Raw genomic sequence first — 14,977 nt, forward strand, 5'->3', positions numbered from 1 at the left:
AAATGCAAATTTTATAGTTAAATAAAGACATGTTTCAAAGCCATGGTGATGCATATTGAAAAACAGAGGTAAGACAGGTTTATTCTGAAATATCAAGGCAGGAGTGAACCAAATGAGAAAAAGAAGCTAACCTGAGCTATATACTACTTTCAGTACATAGCAGAGTGGATAAGAACAGGCTCTGGAATGAGAGAACTGGGTTAAAATTCAAGTTACATCCCTCTCTGGCTATGCAGCCCCAAAGAAGCTTTTACAGCTTGTGCCTCATTTTTCTCATCTGTCAAATGATGATTATAATGTTTATACTTCTGAGGACGTAAAGAGCTGAAAGCTATATATTACTTAGAACTGTGTCTGACTCATCAATGCCTAATAAATAGTAACTTTTTATTTTAATATATTCCTAATAATTATCATTCTCACCATGTGGAAAAGGGGCATGGAGTATATATGAAATAGAATAATATAGCAGATCCACAGACAAACAGACCAGCACCAGATGTTAGAGACAAACAGGGTCTTAAGCATACAGGCAAAAGGATTCATTACAACAAATCAAAGATACAATCTGTAAGCACGAATGCCATATATTTGGAGTTGGTACAACTCATTTGTTAGTAGTACGTAGACAATGATCCATAGCCAATGAGAAATTTGAAATAAAGTACTGATTACACTTGTATTCTAACAGAATTGTATAATTAAGTTGGCAGTATAATTTCAGAATACAAGAAAATGATGTAAATCAGAGTTTCCCAAACTTTCTCAGTTATGGCATCTTTAGTTTCTCCATAATTTTTTCATGACTTCCTCGACCAAAAGAATCACCTAACAGTTCCATGTATTAAACATTATAACTTAAGTATGCATGTCCTATTAACTTAGATGTTTGGGAAAACAAATAAATTGAAAGACAAGGTAACATATTTATTTCATCCTTAAATAAAAATAATTGCCTATGAATGGGATCCGGGTGCCTTTTGGGCACTGCAGAACTTCTCAAATATTGTGATCAGATTGGGCACCACCATCCTCATTTCCTGTTCCACACTGAGTTTCTTATACTTGCTTTTTATCACAGCAACACCAAGAAAATAGCATTACAAAGATATGCTATTATAGAAAGAAACGTAATGCAATCCACTGTTTATACTGTCAACTATCTCTAGCTAGTAGTTCCAGCGATGTCCAACAGATGTCTACTACCCTTGTGTTTCCCTCCATATTTAAAATGCTCCACACCTCCCTGTGAGGCAGATGTGATACCTTGGGGAACCTCAGTTCACAGTATGGAAAACACAGCTAACTTCTGCTACACAGAGAGAAAAAAATGTAACATCACTACCTCGCTACAGAAATGTCAAGGAGGGTCTTTTGTGGGTCACTAAAGGGCAGAAGCAAATCAGGATAACAGGGCATGCTCCTCCTTCTAATTTCCACCAGCCACTGAGAGCAAGGAGCAAGCCACTGAAACAAGGGATACAACTTATGGTAGAGCCAATCATCTCTTGTTCTGGAAAGAATAATCTGTCTCTCGGTGAGAGGAAACAAGCTGCAACTTATCAACGTGTTGGTCCTTCAGAAACCACTAGAGAATTAACACGCTCTGGCAAAGTCTCTGAGACACACTCAGTCTGCTCTGAAATAAGGCAGAGGGAGATAGAGACATAAACACCCAAGCTCTTCATTGACTCGAAATCTAACACTGAGAAGTGTAACTTCTACACATTCTGCAGATTTCCCAGAGTCTTGTAGGGCACCATACTTGGAGTAGGCATTCTACTGCATACCTGTTAGCTGAGTAATGAACTGTGCATTAAATAAAATGCTTCTACATTTTCAGTTCATTAAAACAGTGGCATTTCCTGACATCAAGGTGCTCAGGATTCACATTTGTCCCTGTAGTTAAGACAGAAGTGATTGCATCCACAGAACATGTCATGTGCTGGTTCCCATATTTTGCTCTGAAAGAAGAGTCTTGCTGAATCTCTATCAAAATGGCTTTCACATTCTAAGTTACTGAAATATATATATATATATTCAATATCGTATAGATAGATCATACTGAGACATAGACGAACAGAAATTTTAAGAGGTGGCTCACTGCCCTACAGTAGCACAAGTGCCTCAAGTGGTGTGGACTATTTTCAATAACAGTTGCATGCATCTGCTTACCTAACACTTCCTCTTCGTATGCACCTTCCCCACTGCTGCAGCCGACCTCGCAGGATTCTCGCTGCGGAAGACAGTAGCATGCCAGTCAGTGCAGCCTTTGTACTGCTTTTGCTGATAAGCTTCAACTGAATTTTGAAATATGAAAGTCTGATACATAAGTTTACCTGTATATCAAGTATTTCAACTGTAATACTTAGAAGTTCCCATTTGCTAGCGGGATTAGAACAATACCCTTTCAAACTTTTTTGACCGTGTCCCAAATTCCAAGATACTTCCAAACAACTTAGTACACACATACATGTTGGAGGAAAAACACATTCTTGAAACAGTACCCTTTTTCCCTTTTTAAACAGTTTTATTGAAATATATTTTTCAAACCATGAAATCCACCCATTTAAAGCACATAGTTCAGTGGTATTTAGTGTAGTCAAATTGTACAATTGTACAAGCATCACTACAATCCAATTTTAGAATGTTTTCAACCACAAAGGAAATTTCGTACCTGTGATGCAAGCTTACATGTTCTATTTCATTTTGTTTATTGTGACTCTCTATTCACAAAATTGATTTCATGACCTTCTAATGTGTGACACCCCCTGGTTTGACAAAATACTGAGCTCAACTATGCAATTATGTTTTCCACCTTAGTCAAAAGTTTAGTGAGTTAATAACCGAAAACTCTAGCCTAAAATTATGCCTATTTATTTCTTATATTCATGCCTTCCTTGAAAATGAACTATAAGCTTTAGTGAACATTTCAATGGAGGTCTCAGTACCAGTGTTAAATTTTAAGGTCTGCAAAAACCTAATGATGGTTAACTGAGTAAACATTTTGATGACTGAGACACAAATTTCCTGCAACTTTTAACAGAGGCGTTAACAATAGTTATGGGGGGGGAATACTTAGGGAAAAGGCACACGTCGTAAAACTACAACATAATCATGATCAATCTTCTGCTCTCATTCAGTTTATAGTTACAATACCCAGGACAACATGCTGTTGTTTCTCATGATAATAGTGGAGACCCTGACACAGTGCATTTGCCCTAACATCTAAGTAGAGAAGGGCTGTAATTTGCAAATACTTAGCTGCCCCATGTTTGATCTGTGCACTCAGAGGAAGTGGAGCCTGATGAGCCCAGGTTTGCTTGTTTAAGGATTAATTTAAATACCTCAGTTTGGACTCAGGATTATGTCACGTAAGGGTTTAGTATACTTTTCACATCTTCTTCTCAGGTTTCAGTGAAATACATTCAACATATTAATTAACTGCAGAGAGTAAATATGCCAAATGGCAGCAAAATTATCATTAACATAGGATTTTTTTTTTTCAAGAAAGAAAACTGAGGAAGAAGAAAGGAGATGTTTGTTTGGAAATACAGCTAGTCCTGACTATTGGGGGAACTGTGGGCCTATTTTTCCTGCACTTTTTCAGGGGAAAGTAGATAATACAATTCTGATCTATCTAGGGGGTTAAATCTTTTTGTTTTGTTTACATTGGTGAAGCTTGTATTTTTTTCCAGCTTTATTAAGATAGATGATTACCACCATAGCATTAGCTAACACCTTCATCCCATCATGTAATTACCATTTCTTTTTTATGATGAGAACATTTAAGATTGACTCTTTTAGCAACATTCAAGTATATAATACAGTGTTACTAGCTATAACCACCATACTGTACATCAGATCCCTGGAACCTGTTAATCTTACAACTAGAAGTTTGTGCTCTAAGGAGTTTAAATGTTATCACAAGTGAAGGCAAAGTTATTGATTTGGTTTTCCTTTTCTCTCTCTCTCTCTCCCTCCCTCTGTCTCTCCAATCTCCAAACATTAGAATTAGATTTCAAATGAAGTTACTCAGTGTTTCTCAAACTCAAGTTGCCTGGAGACAATCTAAAGGAAGTTGAATTTAAGAATTCACAGAGTCTGAACTACTTTTGTTTTAATCACATAAAAGGGTTCTCAGGCAGTTTTATTTTTTTTCTTTCTAATCTCAATCGGAAAGCGCTTTAATTGTCTATTTACATACAGGGCAAATTTTCCAGTCTGTTTTATCTCTTCTTAGCCAACCCCATCACCTTCTACCTGCAAGGAAAAGTCACCAAAGACTATTGAGAAAATATTCCAATTTAGCTTTTTAAAATTTTCATTTTCTATTCAAAGGGAATTTTTCTATTTTACTAATGAGTGACAATCTGGAATTCTTCCTCCAGCAAGATAGGATAGTTCTGTTCTCTGGTTTCAAGGATATATTAAATAGAAGACGGCATAGATTTCAAACTGAGAAAGAATGTAGTTTCATCATAAATGCTTATTGTCAAATAATCTAAAACAAATTCTGAAGGATGTGGGATCCAGGACAGGGAAGTTTAGTTCAGGAAGACTGAGTAGAAAAGATCAAAATTCCCAGGAAGGAGAACGCCAAGTGCAGGGGAGGGCTCTGCAGGGGAGGGCCGGCGGGGGAACGAGGAGAGACCTGGGCCGCCAGAGTCCCCGGGAGATCCTTTATTACCATAGCAGGAGGAAAATTAATTAGTTGAAATTTTTTAAAGTTCTGTTTCAAAATGTTGTCAAAGGAGTTTATTGAATAAGGAAGAACATTGCAACTAAAGGGCTCTCTTTTAATGCATTGTGTTTAATGACAGCACGAAGGCTGTATGGGAAAGAAATGAAATCAGCAGAGAGAAGGGCACTGCTCTATGTTCCTTTTCCTCTCCTCCTGACGCCTCTCCCACCCAGATTTCAGGAAGTCAGACCTTTCAAACCAGATTAGAGTAATATATGTGTATGTGTGTAATGTGTCTGTGTACGTACATCTGTACACATTTACATATGCATTGTATACATGCACACAGAGATAGAAAACACAGCAAGGTGTCAGACATGGAATTAGGCAGTCATTCTTACACCAGTTAGAGCACTCCCAGGAAGAATGTTTCAGGTGCACTGAGAATGACTCAGTTTTCTTCATTTTTATTTTAACAGGACAAGAGAGAAATGGGGTTTGATGACACCTTTGTTGTAAGCGATCACCACTCACCTCACTAACAGCAGCATAGGTATCATTCTGCATAGACAAAAGAGGAAAGTAAAACTATTTAAAATCTTTAAAGTTGTAAATGATTTTCATGACACTTAGCTAGGCATTTCTTCCAAATTAATTTCTTGCCCCACCATTGACAAAATAATCAATAAAAAACAATCAAAAGCAAGGGAGCCCAGAGATGGCCTTTCCATTCAAGAAGGCTACTGTACATTATGTTGTCTGCATCATTGGAAAAACAGGGGCACATGATGTCTGTTAGAAAGTCCCAGTCAACTAAGAGGTTATCTGTGACGAACCAGGTGAGAGAATGAAGGGCTGGTGGCCGGGGCCTGGACTGACAGAGCCCAAAATGAAAACCACCCATCGCTCTGGCTAGGAAAGGCCACCAGGTTCCTCTGCCCAGACTGACCACTCTAGCATCCACTCTGCTTCCTGGACTATTTCTGGGGACAAATGGTTCTTCCCAGCCATTCACTTGGCACGGGCTGCCTGAGCGCCTGCTACGTGCCCCTCGCTGTGTTCAGTGCGAGGGGTGTGGTGTGAACAAGGCAGAGAGCATCTGCCCTCACGGTCCTGCCCTGATAGACATATGTTTTGTGTTGCAAAAGATACTAAACACATAATTAGACAGATAATGATTTAAAGTGCCATTCACACAGCGTGCTAGCAAGGAGAGGTAGAGGTTTTTTTGGACCATATAATATTTCACAAATCCAGACAGCTCCTGCTCCATCTCTTGGTAATCTCCAGTATGGAGCGCACAGTCACAGACAGGAGCGTGGGCATAAGCGACTCCCATAATGGAAGTCAGTGAGGACACGCTACACAAGAAAAGCTATGAGGAGTATATTTAAGGAGATGTTAATGTCCTTATTTAAATCTCAGTGCTATTATTTGAGTCATTAATGGAAAATGATATTACCCAAGGTGACCATGATGCTAACTGACTTAACCTCTGACCTAAACAACCTGAACAAAGCAACCCACTTTTAAACTATAAAATTCTTATCCATGAGACTGGAATAATTATAGACTATCAGGCACTACCCTTAGGAGGGAGATTCGATTATTATCCTAATTTATTAATGAGGAAAGTAAAGGTGAAGCACCTTAATGAAGTCATACACTAAGTGGCAAAGCCAGGATAAATTAAAAATGAAAAAATATTGGGGCATGGATTTTCCACACAAAGTGTAATAAACCTAGGTGTTTGACCTCTGGATTAGATTGCTACCATGTTCCCTGCAGAACTCTGAACATGACCTAGGACCCTGCTATCCAAAGTGTGGTCTGCAGACCACCAGGAATACATCACCTGGGAGCTTGTTACAAGTGTAGACTCTCAAGTCCAGCCCCAAACCTACTGAATCAGAATCTGCATTTTAACAAGTTCCCAGTTATTTGCATAGTAAAATTTGAGAAGTGCAGGACTAGGAAATTTAACAAATACCTCATATTCTGCTAAAAGGCCTTTATAATTTGGAGCAGTTGGGCATCCCTGGGTTCCATGGCTCACATTAACTTCCCTTGGTCTCCAGTTGCATTAATAATGTTGATCTTATTTTTTCCATTATTATGTATTACTCAGGCAATCGTACTTTTGCTTTAGAGTCCAGCAGACTCATTGAAAGCCAATGGAAACTCAAATCGGAAACCTCTTGGAAAACGTTTCTCTTGATGGAAACATTAGTATCAAAACAGAAACATAATTAGTACTTACACACTTTAAAGCACAGTTTTCCTGATCTGCGGAGTTCCAAAAATGACATCCTTGGATGCACTACAAGAGACAGTAAGAGACAATAGTGACTTTTTCTTGTCACCTGAAAGTGTTTTCTGAATAGAACTCTACCAAAGAAACTTTGGCCTCCAAAAGATCAGGGCCTATGGGATTCTAAGCAGAGTAGTCGTCTCTACAGAGTAGGGCGTGGTGTGGCTCACTGCAGGGAGCAGGGTTGCCGAGTGGAGTCCAGCCTGGGGCAGGTAGGCCTAGACCCCAGGGAGCACCTGACCTTCAGGGACACATGGTCCACTAGGTTTTGGCAGAAGATAAAGTCCAGGACAGCATGGCATCAGGCAGATCATACAGGTCCATGAGTGTCCTCACCCAACATGCAAAACTCAAAGCTGGGGACACAACCAGAAAGCAGCACATCAAAACCTAAATGGGTGGACAGTTTGGGAAGCTGGCTGCCCACTAGCTAACTTTCAGCCCATAGCTGCCCTGGAAACCTTCTCCCAGAGCTGCCCTGGGCTCATATTGGGCAGACTGGACTGGCTCCTCCTCCCCTTACCTGGTAGGTCTGTGCCTGTGATTGTGCTGGCTGTTCCATCCACAGGCCACGATGACACCTGGATCCCCTTCTCCTTTATCTCTGTTCCTTCTGCTTTGCCGTCTCTTTTCCCCTCTCCCCACCTCTTTTGTGTTTGTGTCCTAACCTCAACCTTTTCTCTTCTCTCTCTTTAAATTCTCCCAGAGTGAGCTCATTCACCACCTCAGCTTCAACCATCTGAGGTGTCAATACCTCACAAATTAGAACTTCAGCTGAGACTCCCTCCTGAGCTGCAGACCCAGATTTCCAATTGCTTGTGAAACATCTCCATTTAAGTCCCTACAGGCACCTTAGATTCAGCATAGGAACCATCAAATTCCTTACTTTCTACCCTCTAACTTGCTCTTGCTCCTGTGTTTCCTATTAATGTGTTTCAATCTCCAGAGCTGCCCAAGCCAGGAAGAAGGGGGCTTCCCTTTCCATTATCCCACTCACTCTGCCAGGGACAATTCATCCATCATCAGGTCCTGTTGACTCACTTCCTCATTACCTGGTCTCCATCTGGGTTCCTCGCTCACTCACTGCCCTTGCTTTTCTGTGCCTGCCACTGCTGGCCAGCAGCCTCATGAGGGACCTCTCTTGGTTCCACATTTGGAGTGATCTTTTCAAAACAAAATGGAATCATACCCTTCTCTTACCTAAAACTCTATGTGTAACTGAAAACCAAATTACCACCATGGTATATACCCAGAGCTCTCCACGATCTGGCCCCACCAACCTCGTCTTCCACCTCCCATCCTCCACACACACACCCTGTCTTCTAAGCAAGCTGAAATACTCCTAGTTTCCTGCACAAGTTAGCCTGCCTCAAACTCTGTGTCTTGGCATAAAGGGTTCCCACTGAGTGGTGTACATTTCCTCTCTAGTCCTTCTAGAAAACTCTTACATCTTTCTAGTTTTAGTTCAAAGGCCACACAGGCAAGCAAGGTGCTTTTCCTCTTGCGTATTCTCTTTGCCCCTCACACACATCACTGTTCTGACTCTTACGATGCTGTCTGGCCATGGTTTTATGTATATGTCTCTCCTGCAAGATTGAGAGTCCTTTAAAATAGAGACCCTATTTTACTCATGCATAAGTGTCTATCACCCAGCACAGTGCCTGGTTTATACTTATACTCTGAGTCACTAAACACTTGTTGAGTAAATGGATACAGGTGCAGAAAAGTAATAAAACCATAATGTCTCAGAAATTTTAAGCGATTTGCCCAAAGCCACACAGCTGTGTAGAATCAAAATCCTGGTTGTGGCTCGGTCCTGTGCTCTTTTCACTTCAACACACTGTCCCTGATTTTGTGTTTGAATCCACTGTCATTCGGATTTCTCACTATTTTCCATCCAGCTTCCTCCATCGGGGACAAGAAATGAGCTTTTACTGGGGAATTATTCTTAGGTAATCAAACCTGACCATTGACCCTTTTTATCAGTGCAAACACCGTGAAGTCCCAGACAGTGGAAGCCATTACTCACCGGTTCGCTCAGATTGTACGGTGTGCCGACGTCAAGCTGTCTGCCCTGAAATGAAGGAGGGAATGCACACGCCTATCAATCCTGTGTTCCCTGTGACTCCCACACCCTTTTCAAAAAAGCTTCCTGGAGCAGTGTTGCCTCCTCAGTGTTTTCTAACTGTAAAGTGAGGAACCAGATGTTTTAAAGTCATCGAATCAGTCACAAAATCAGACAAAAGACCAATGCAAATTAACAGGCATACCTCGGAGACATCACGAGTTTGGTTCCAGATCACCTCAATAGAAAGAATCACACCAACTTGTTGGTTTCCCAGTGCATAGTAAATTTATGTTTACACTATTGTGTAGTCTATTACGCATGCAATAGTACTGGGTTTAAAAAATAAAAACAATGTACATACCTTAATTTAAAATACTTTATTCTTAAAAAATGCTAACCATCATCAGACAACATAAGGTTGCCACAAATCTTCAATTTGTTAAAAAAAAAAAAACCTGCAATATGTGCACAGTGCAGTGAAACGAGCTGTGCCCATGTAAGACGTAATGCTTAAGAATTCTGCAGAAATGATAGAGGTGGAAGTGGAGGCATGGCCATAACGAGTGGTTAGCAACAATGGAGAGGTTCTCACACAGTATCAAATAAATGTGTGACATTAGTCAATTAATCAAGGACTCTTGGATTAGAGATGAATTATGTTTGAATTTTTCTTTTTTAAAAGCACTCTTATTCAGCACAGAGGAAAAATATAAATTTTGCATATAGTAAAACACCAGAGTACTCTCTTCATTTCTCACATTTCCACAGATTTTAAGAACTTCTTTGTGCTAGATGAAAATAAAAGCATGGAAACTAAGGAGGGGGAAGAAATCTATAAATTTTCCATCCTCTTCCTGGTCATTATTTGAGTAGAGTCCTTCATGAAGAGAAGAGCTTACAAGGGACGGCAGCACTGGGCCCTTGTTCATCAGTGATGTACCTGAACAGCCTTACATGGATGTGACCTAATGGTCGACCTGCCTCACTCATTGACTTAGAATTACAGGCAGAGGAAAATTAGGTGAATCTTTTTAGTAACTCTAATTGGTACTGACCAGAACCTCCCCTTAAAAGTTACTGAATTTGAACCACTAAATTGGAGAGGTGATTAATTCAGCAAGGAGCATGACATTTGTCCGTGGCTGACCCAGTGCTACAAGCAAGATATGTTCCAAGAGAGACAACAGAAAATGCAAAGGGGCTTGCGAGGTGGTCACAAATCTCCTGTGGCCCTTTGAGCAGCCCATGCTTTTGGAGGGACGAGCGGAGGCAGCCATCACTGAGCTCATGCAGCCCTCTCTCTCCCTTCCATGGAAGCACCATCCATTTTGCCCTCTACTCTCTCCAGCATCTACAACCGTGTCTAAAGGACAATAGGTATTCGGTAAATACATGTGGAAGGAATACATCCATGAATTCAAGGTGGCTTACTACTGAGGGTCACTCCAGAAGTCCTGTCCCCTGAGAGCATCAACTAGTGGACTAGAATTGTGGGAGTTTACCTGAGGAGTACCCAGACACAGGAACCAAGTGGCAAGTGGCTTATTCCCTCTCATTTGATGTGTGAGTAAACATCCCTCTAATCTCCATTCCCTAACCACTTATATTTGCAGGGAAAGCAGAAGGATGGTTAATATGTTTTTGTTTTTAGATAATAAGTAAAGAGCAAGAACTGTATCTTTTAGATTAATTATGCAACCATGTGCTTCACAGTTCTTTGTTTTCATAATTTTGTTCAAAATGAAGCTTTTCATTCCCCTTTATGTGATCGAAACACAACCATACACAATCAAGTGTAAGATAGTGAATTTGCCATTGGATTTTTTCCTATCTCTTCAAAAATTTATGTTAGCTCATAAAGCAGAGAGGTCGATGCTGGGTTGTGTTTAATCAATAAAATAACAGTGATGTTTCTTGATGACCGTAAAGTCACGCTGTAACAGTATTGGGTCCTGCCTTTGGCAGCTCTCAAAATTAAATTGAACAGGCTGAATGGAGTGCCCATCAAGTGGTCTTGGGCAAGGTAGCCTCCTGAGTCAGGTCTGTGGGGTTCTGATGAAGCAGATTTTGTCACCACTCTCCCCTAATCTCTGCTCACTCCTCATCCCCCTCCTCCTCATTATCAGAGCCAACATTAGGGAGTGATTCCTATGTTGCAGGCACTCATGGAGTTTTATTATAAATCTCATTCAACATCTCAGCAGCCCCATTGGGTGGGCACTGTTGTTAACTCCATTGTGCCTCTGAGACACAGGGAGGCTTAGTAAATTGCCCGAGAGTTAGGATTTGAAGGGAGTGGAGGGCTAGTTGCTTCCAGAGCCTGCGCTCTTAACCAAAGCACAGATGCCTCCAGTAATCTGCACCAAATTCCTCACTTTGGAGCTAGGATCCTCACCCCTTTACCTTAGATCCACCCGCTCCAACTATCTGTGTAAAAGACACAGTCCCAGCTCCGGATCTTAAATCCTCAGTGTAACGCCTACTTCTTGGCACAGACTTTTCTATCTTGCCCACCTGAGCCGGAACTAATTTCCTTCTTTACTTCCTAGCCTAACAATGAAACAGAGCAGAATGATCCACGTTTTAACCCCACATACGATATTGCTCCTGATATGATAGTTTAAAAGAGACCTGCGCTGTTTAAATTTAGTATTCTCATCAGAGACATAAGTAGGATAATATTTAGTGCATAAAGTTCTGTGAGGATTCAGTTAAATAATGTACTTCTTATTATAGTACAGTGCCAGGCACTTAGAAATCTGTTATTAATACTACATACAAATTTTCTATAACCAGCCTTTTGCAGACACATTGCTAATTAGTTATGCAATAATCTCCTCAGATAAATTTCTTGGTGTTCAGGGTTAAAGGTATATTTTCACTTTTAATTTTGATATTTATTAACTCATTACGTTCTAGAAATCTGCCAACTTACATCGTAACCAACACTACATGAAAGTGCCAGCTTATCCAAACTTTGCCAACTATTAAATGTTTTTGTCTTTTCCAATCAGACAAAAGAAAAATCGATAATTCATTTTTGCTGTGCAATTCCGTGGTTGCTGTGAGGTTAAACATCTATCATCACGTGCTTTTTAGCCATTTACATTTCTTCTTTTTGAAGTAGGTCTGCATGTTCTACACTTATGTTAAATGCTCCTCTCTCTCTGTATATATAGAAGAGTTGGGAAAATTATGCTTATCATATGTAAAAATTTTTTCCATTCTTTGGCTTTTTTTTATTATATTCTGCTTATTGTCATGTAGTTTGTTTCTAAGCAGTAGAATTTATTCATAATTTCTGTTAGTGTTTCTGGATTTTTGAAGCAGGTTCCTTAGGCATTTCTACTCCAATATTATAGAAATATTCACCTTTAATTTATTCTAGTATTATTATGGGGTAAGGCTTATGCTTTGTTTTTGTTATTTGTCTGTTTACATTTAAATCATACCTTTTGATTTTAATACCTCCTGGAATTTATTTGAATCTGGTAGTGATGTAGGAATTGAATTTTTTTTAACTTTTTTTAAAGAAAAAAGTACTTTATTTTTATTTTTTTTAGAGCAGCTTTAAGTTTATGACAAATTGAGATTAAGGTACAGAGATGTCCCATATGGCCCCTGCTCCCACACATGCATAGCCTCCTCCATTATCAGCATCCCTCAGCAGAGTGGTACATTGTTTAGTAAGAATGAACCTACATGGACATAATCATAATCACCCAGATCCATAGTTTACCTTAGGGTGCACACCTGGTGTTTGGACAAATGTATTACACAATTGTATATACATATATCCATTTGTGTGACATCCATCCATCATCATAATATCACACAGAGTATTTTCACTGCTCTAACAATTCTCTGCATTCTGCCTACTCATCTCCCCCGCCCTAGCCCAACCCATCCCTCTCAACCACTAATCTTTTCATTGTTTCCATAGTTCTGCCTTCTGAATGTCATATAGTTGGAATCATATTGTACGTAGCATTTTCAGATTGGCTTATTTCACTTAGTAATATGCATTTAAGTTTCCTCCATGTCTTTCATGGCTTGATAGCTCATTTCTCTTTAGCTTTGAATAATATCCCATTATCTGAATTGCCACAGTTTACTGATTCATTCACCTACTAAAGGAAGGAGTTATTTTGTTTTCTAAATGCACAGCCCCACTTTGGTTTGAATTATCATCTTTATCATATTCCACACTCTCTTATGTATGTGGTATTATTTCTGGACTGTATTCTCTTTTACTGGCTAGTCTATTCCTACACCAGTACAAATTGTGGCTATTTTATGGAATTTTTGGATTATGGTTTTGTTCCACTAGCTTGTTGTAAAGTTATATATTGGTATATAAGAAAGGTATTGATGTTTATACACGTTTTTAACAGGTCAACTTTCTGAATTCTATTGTTTCTAATAGTCTTTTATCAAATTGAGTTGATACTTCTAAAAGAACACTTCTCAACACTAGCTCCTCGGCTCTTGGGATTTGTTACTCAAAAAAAAAAAAAAAGATCAGAAAATTTGTGATTAAACAGAGCCATTATTATGCGATTGGGCCGTGTAGCTCTACAACAAAAAGGTACAACAAAGCGTTTCCATAAATTATCTGACCAGGAATCTCTTTTGTTTCTTTTTCACAAAGGATCTCACAATACTAGTGTTCTGAAGAACATTAATCCGTTTTTGTCTGTGCAGCACGTGACATATGTAACTTTAAAATATCAGGTCAGTTAATACACTGAACTAATACAGACAGATCCATCCACTAATGGGAAACCCATGCCCAAGCACAGAACTAGGATTTGTGCATGTGGGGGCAGCAATTCTAACGTTCCTTTCTACAAGAATTTTCTGCTTCTTTTTAAAAGGCAAAGATGCCTCAGTATCAGGACCCACCCAGTGAAATCAAAGGTGACCTTCACAGCTAATGTCCAGGCTAAAAGGATAGCACAGGGAAAAAAAAAATCTCAAACAGTATATAATACACTTGAGCACTTTTCACGTCTTCCCCCGATCCATGGCTCCGTTCATTGTTCTTCTACCTAGCTTTTGTCCCTCCGGCCTTGGTGTGGGAGGCCCAGATGGAGATCACTTATTACAGGCACCAGTCAAATTGGCAGACCGTGTCTTCTGCAGCCGCCACCACATCAGCTGTGCCTTTCTCTGTAGGTGGCGAACGGAAGGCAATTCTACAAAGGAACAGACTGTCTACTTCTTCTGCCAAACCCTGAAATCAAGGAGCCCACACAAAAAAATAAGATAAAACTAAACTTAGCTAAAAAATAAAATAAAATGGAGACTACATTCATGGAAGCTGCCAACATGAGTTTTGATAATAGGAAATTAACAAATTACCGTGGTTCATTCATTTGATGGAATATTCAAAATACATTAAAGATCCTGTTTCCATAAAAAAAAACTTCAGGATATAGTGGGAAACCCACAAAGTAATTTTCAATGAAAAACCTCAGTGTACAATGGTGTGAAAATTATATACATATTTGAGGAAAAAACACTGAAAGAAAATACAATTATAGGTTAATAATGGTGGAATTATAGGATTTTTCCCTTTATTTCTATTTCTTCTCTATCTTATAAATATTTTACAATGAATATTTATTCTTGTTATAATCAGAAAATTGATCAATTTTTTAGTAAAAAAAATTTAATAGTCCCATTCTTATATTTTTAAGTTTGAGTTATAACTGTAAAAATATAAAGCATGCAATTCTTCTTTAATGACAATGACATTTTCAGCAAAGATTTATATAAAATGCTAAATTTTTTAAAATACTAAACTTTTTTAAAACGTGCTACTAACCATAGCAAGCCCAAGTAGTGTTTTAACTATAAATTAAATTAAACCAAAAGTGTAACATGAATACATTTCTTTTTTATTCTACCA

At 39.1% G+C, this 14,977-nt stretch overlaps 1 protein-coding gene across 1 annotated transcript in view; it reads right to left on the reverse strand.

Annotated features, from left to right (window-relative positions):
* ROS1 (ROS proto-oncogene 1, receptor tyrosine kinase) overlaps window positions 1-14,977 on the reverse strand; it is a 106,899-nt gene that overhangs the window by 90,810 nt on the left and 1,112 nt on the right. Inside the window, 3 exon segments of the mRNA XM_032484769.1 lie at window positions 2,176-2,236; window positions 6,945-7,004; window positions 9,025-9,069. Coding sequence (XP_032340660.1) covers window positions 2,176-2,236; window positions 6,945-7,004; window positions 9,025-9,069 — 166 coding nt within the window.

Source organism: Camelus ferus, chromosome 8 (genome assembly GCF_009834535.1).
Source record: "Camelus ferus isolate YT-003-E chromosome 8, BCGSAC_Cfer_1.0, whole genome shotgun sequence".
NCBI classification, from domain to species: Eukaryota; Metazoa; Chordata; class Mammalia; order Artiodactyla; family Camelidae; genus Camelus; species Camelus ferus.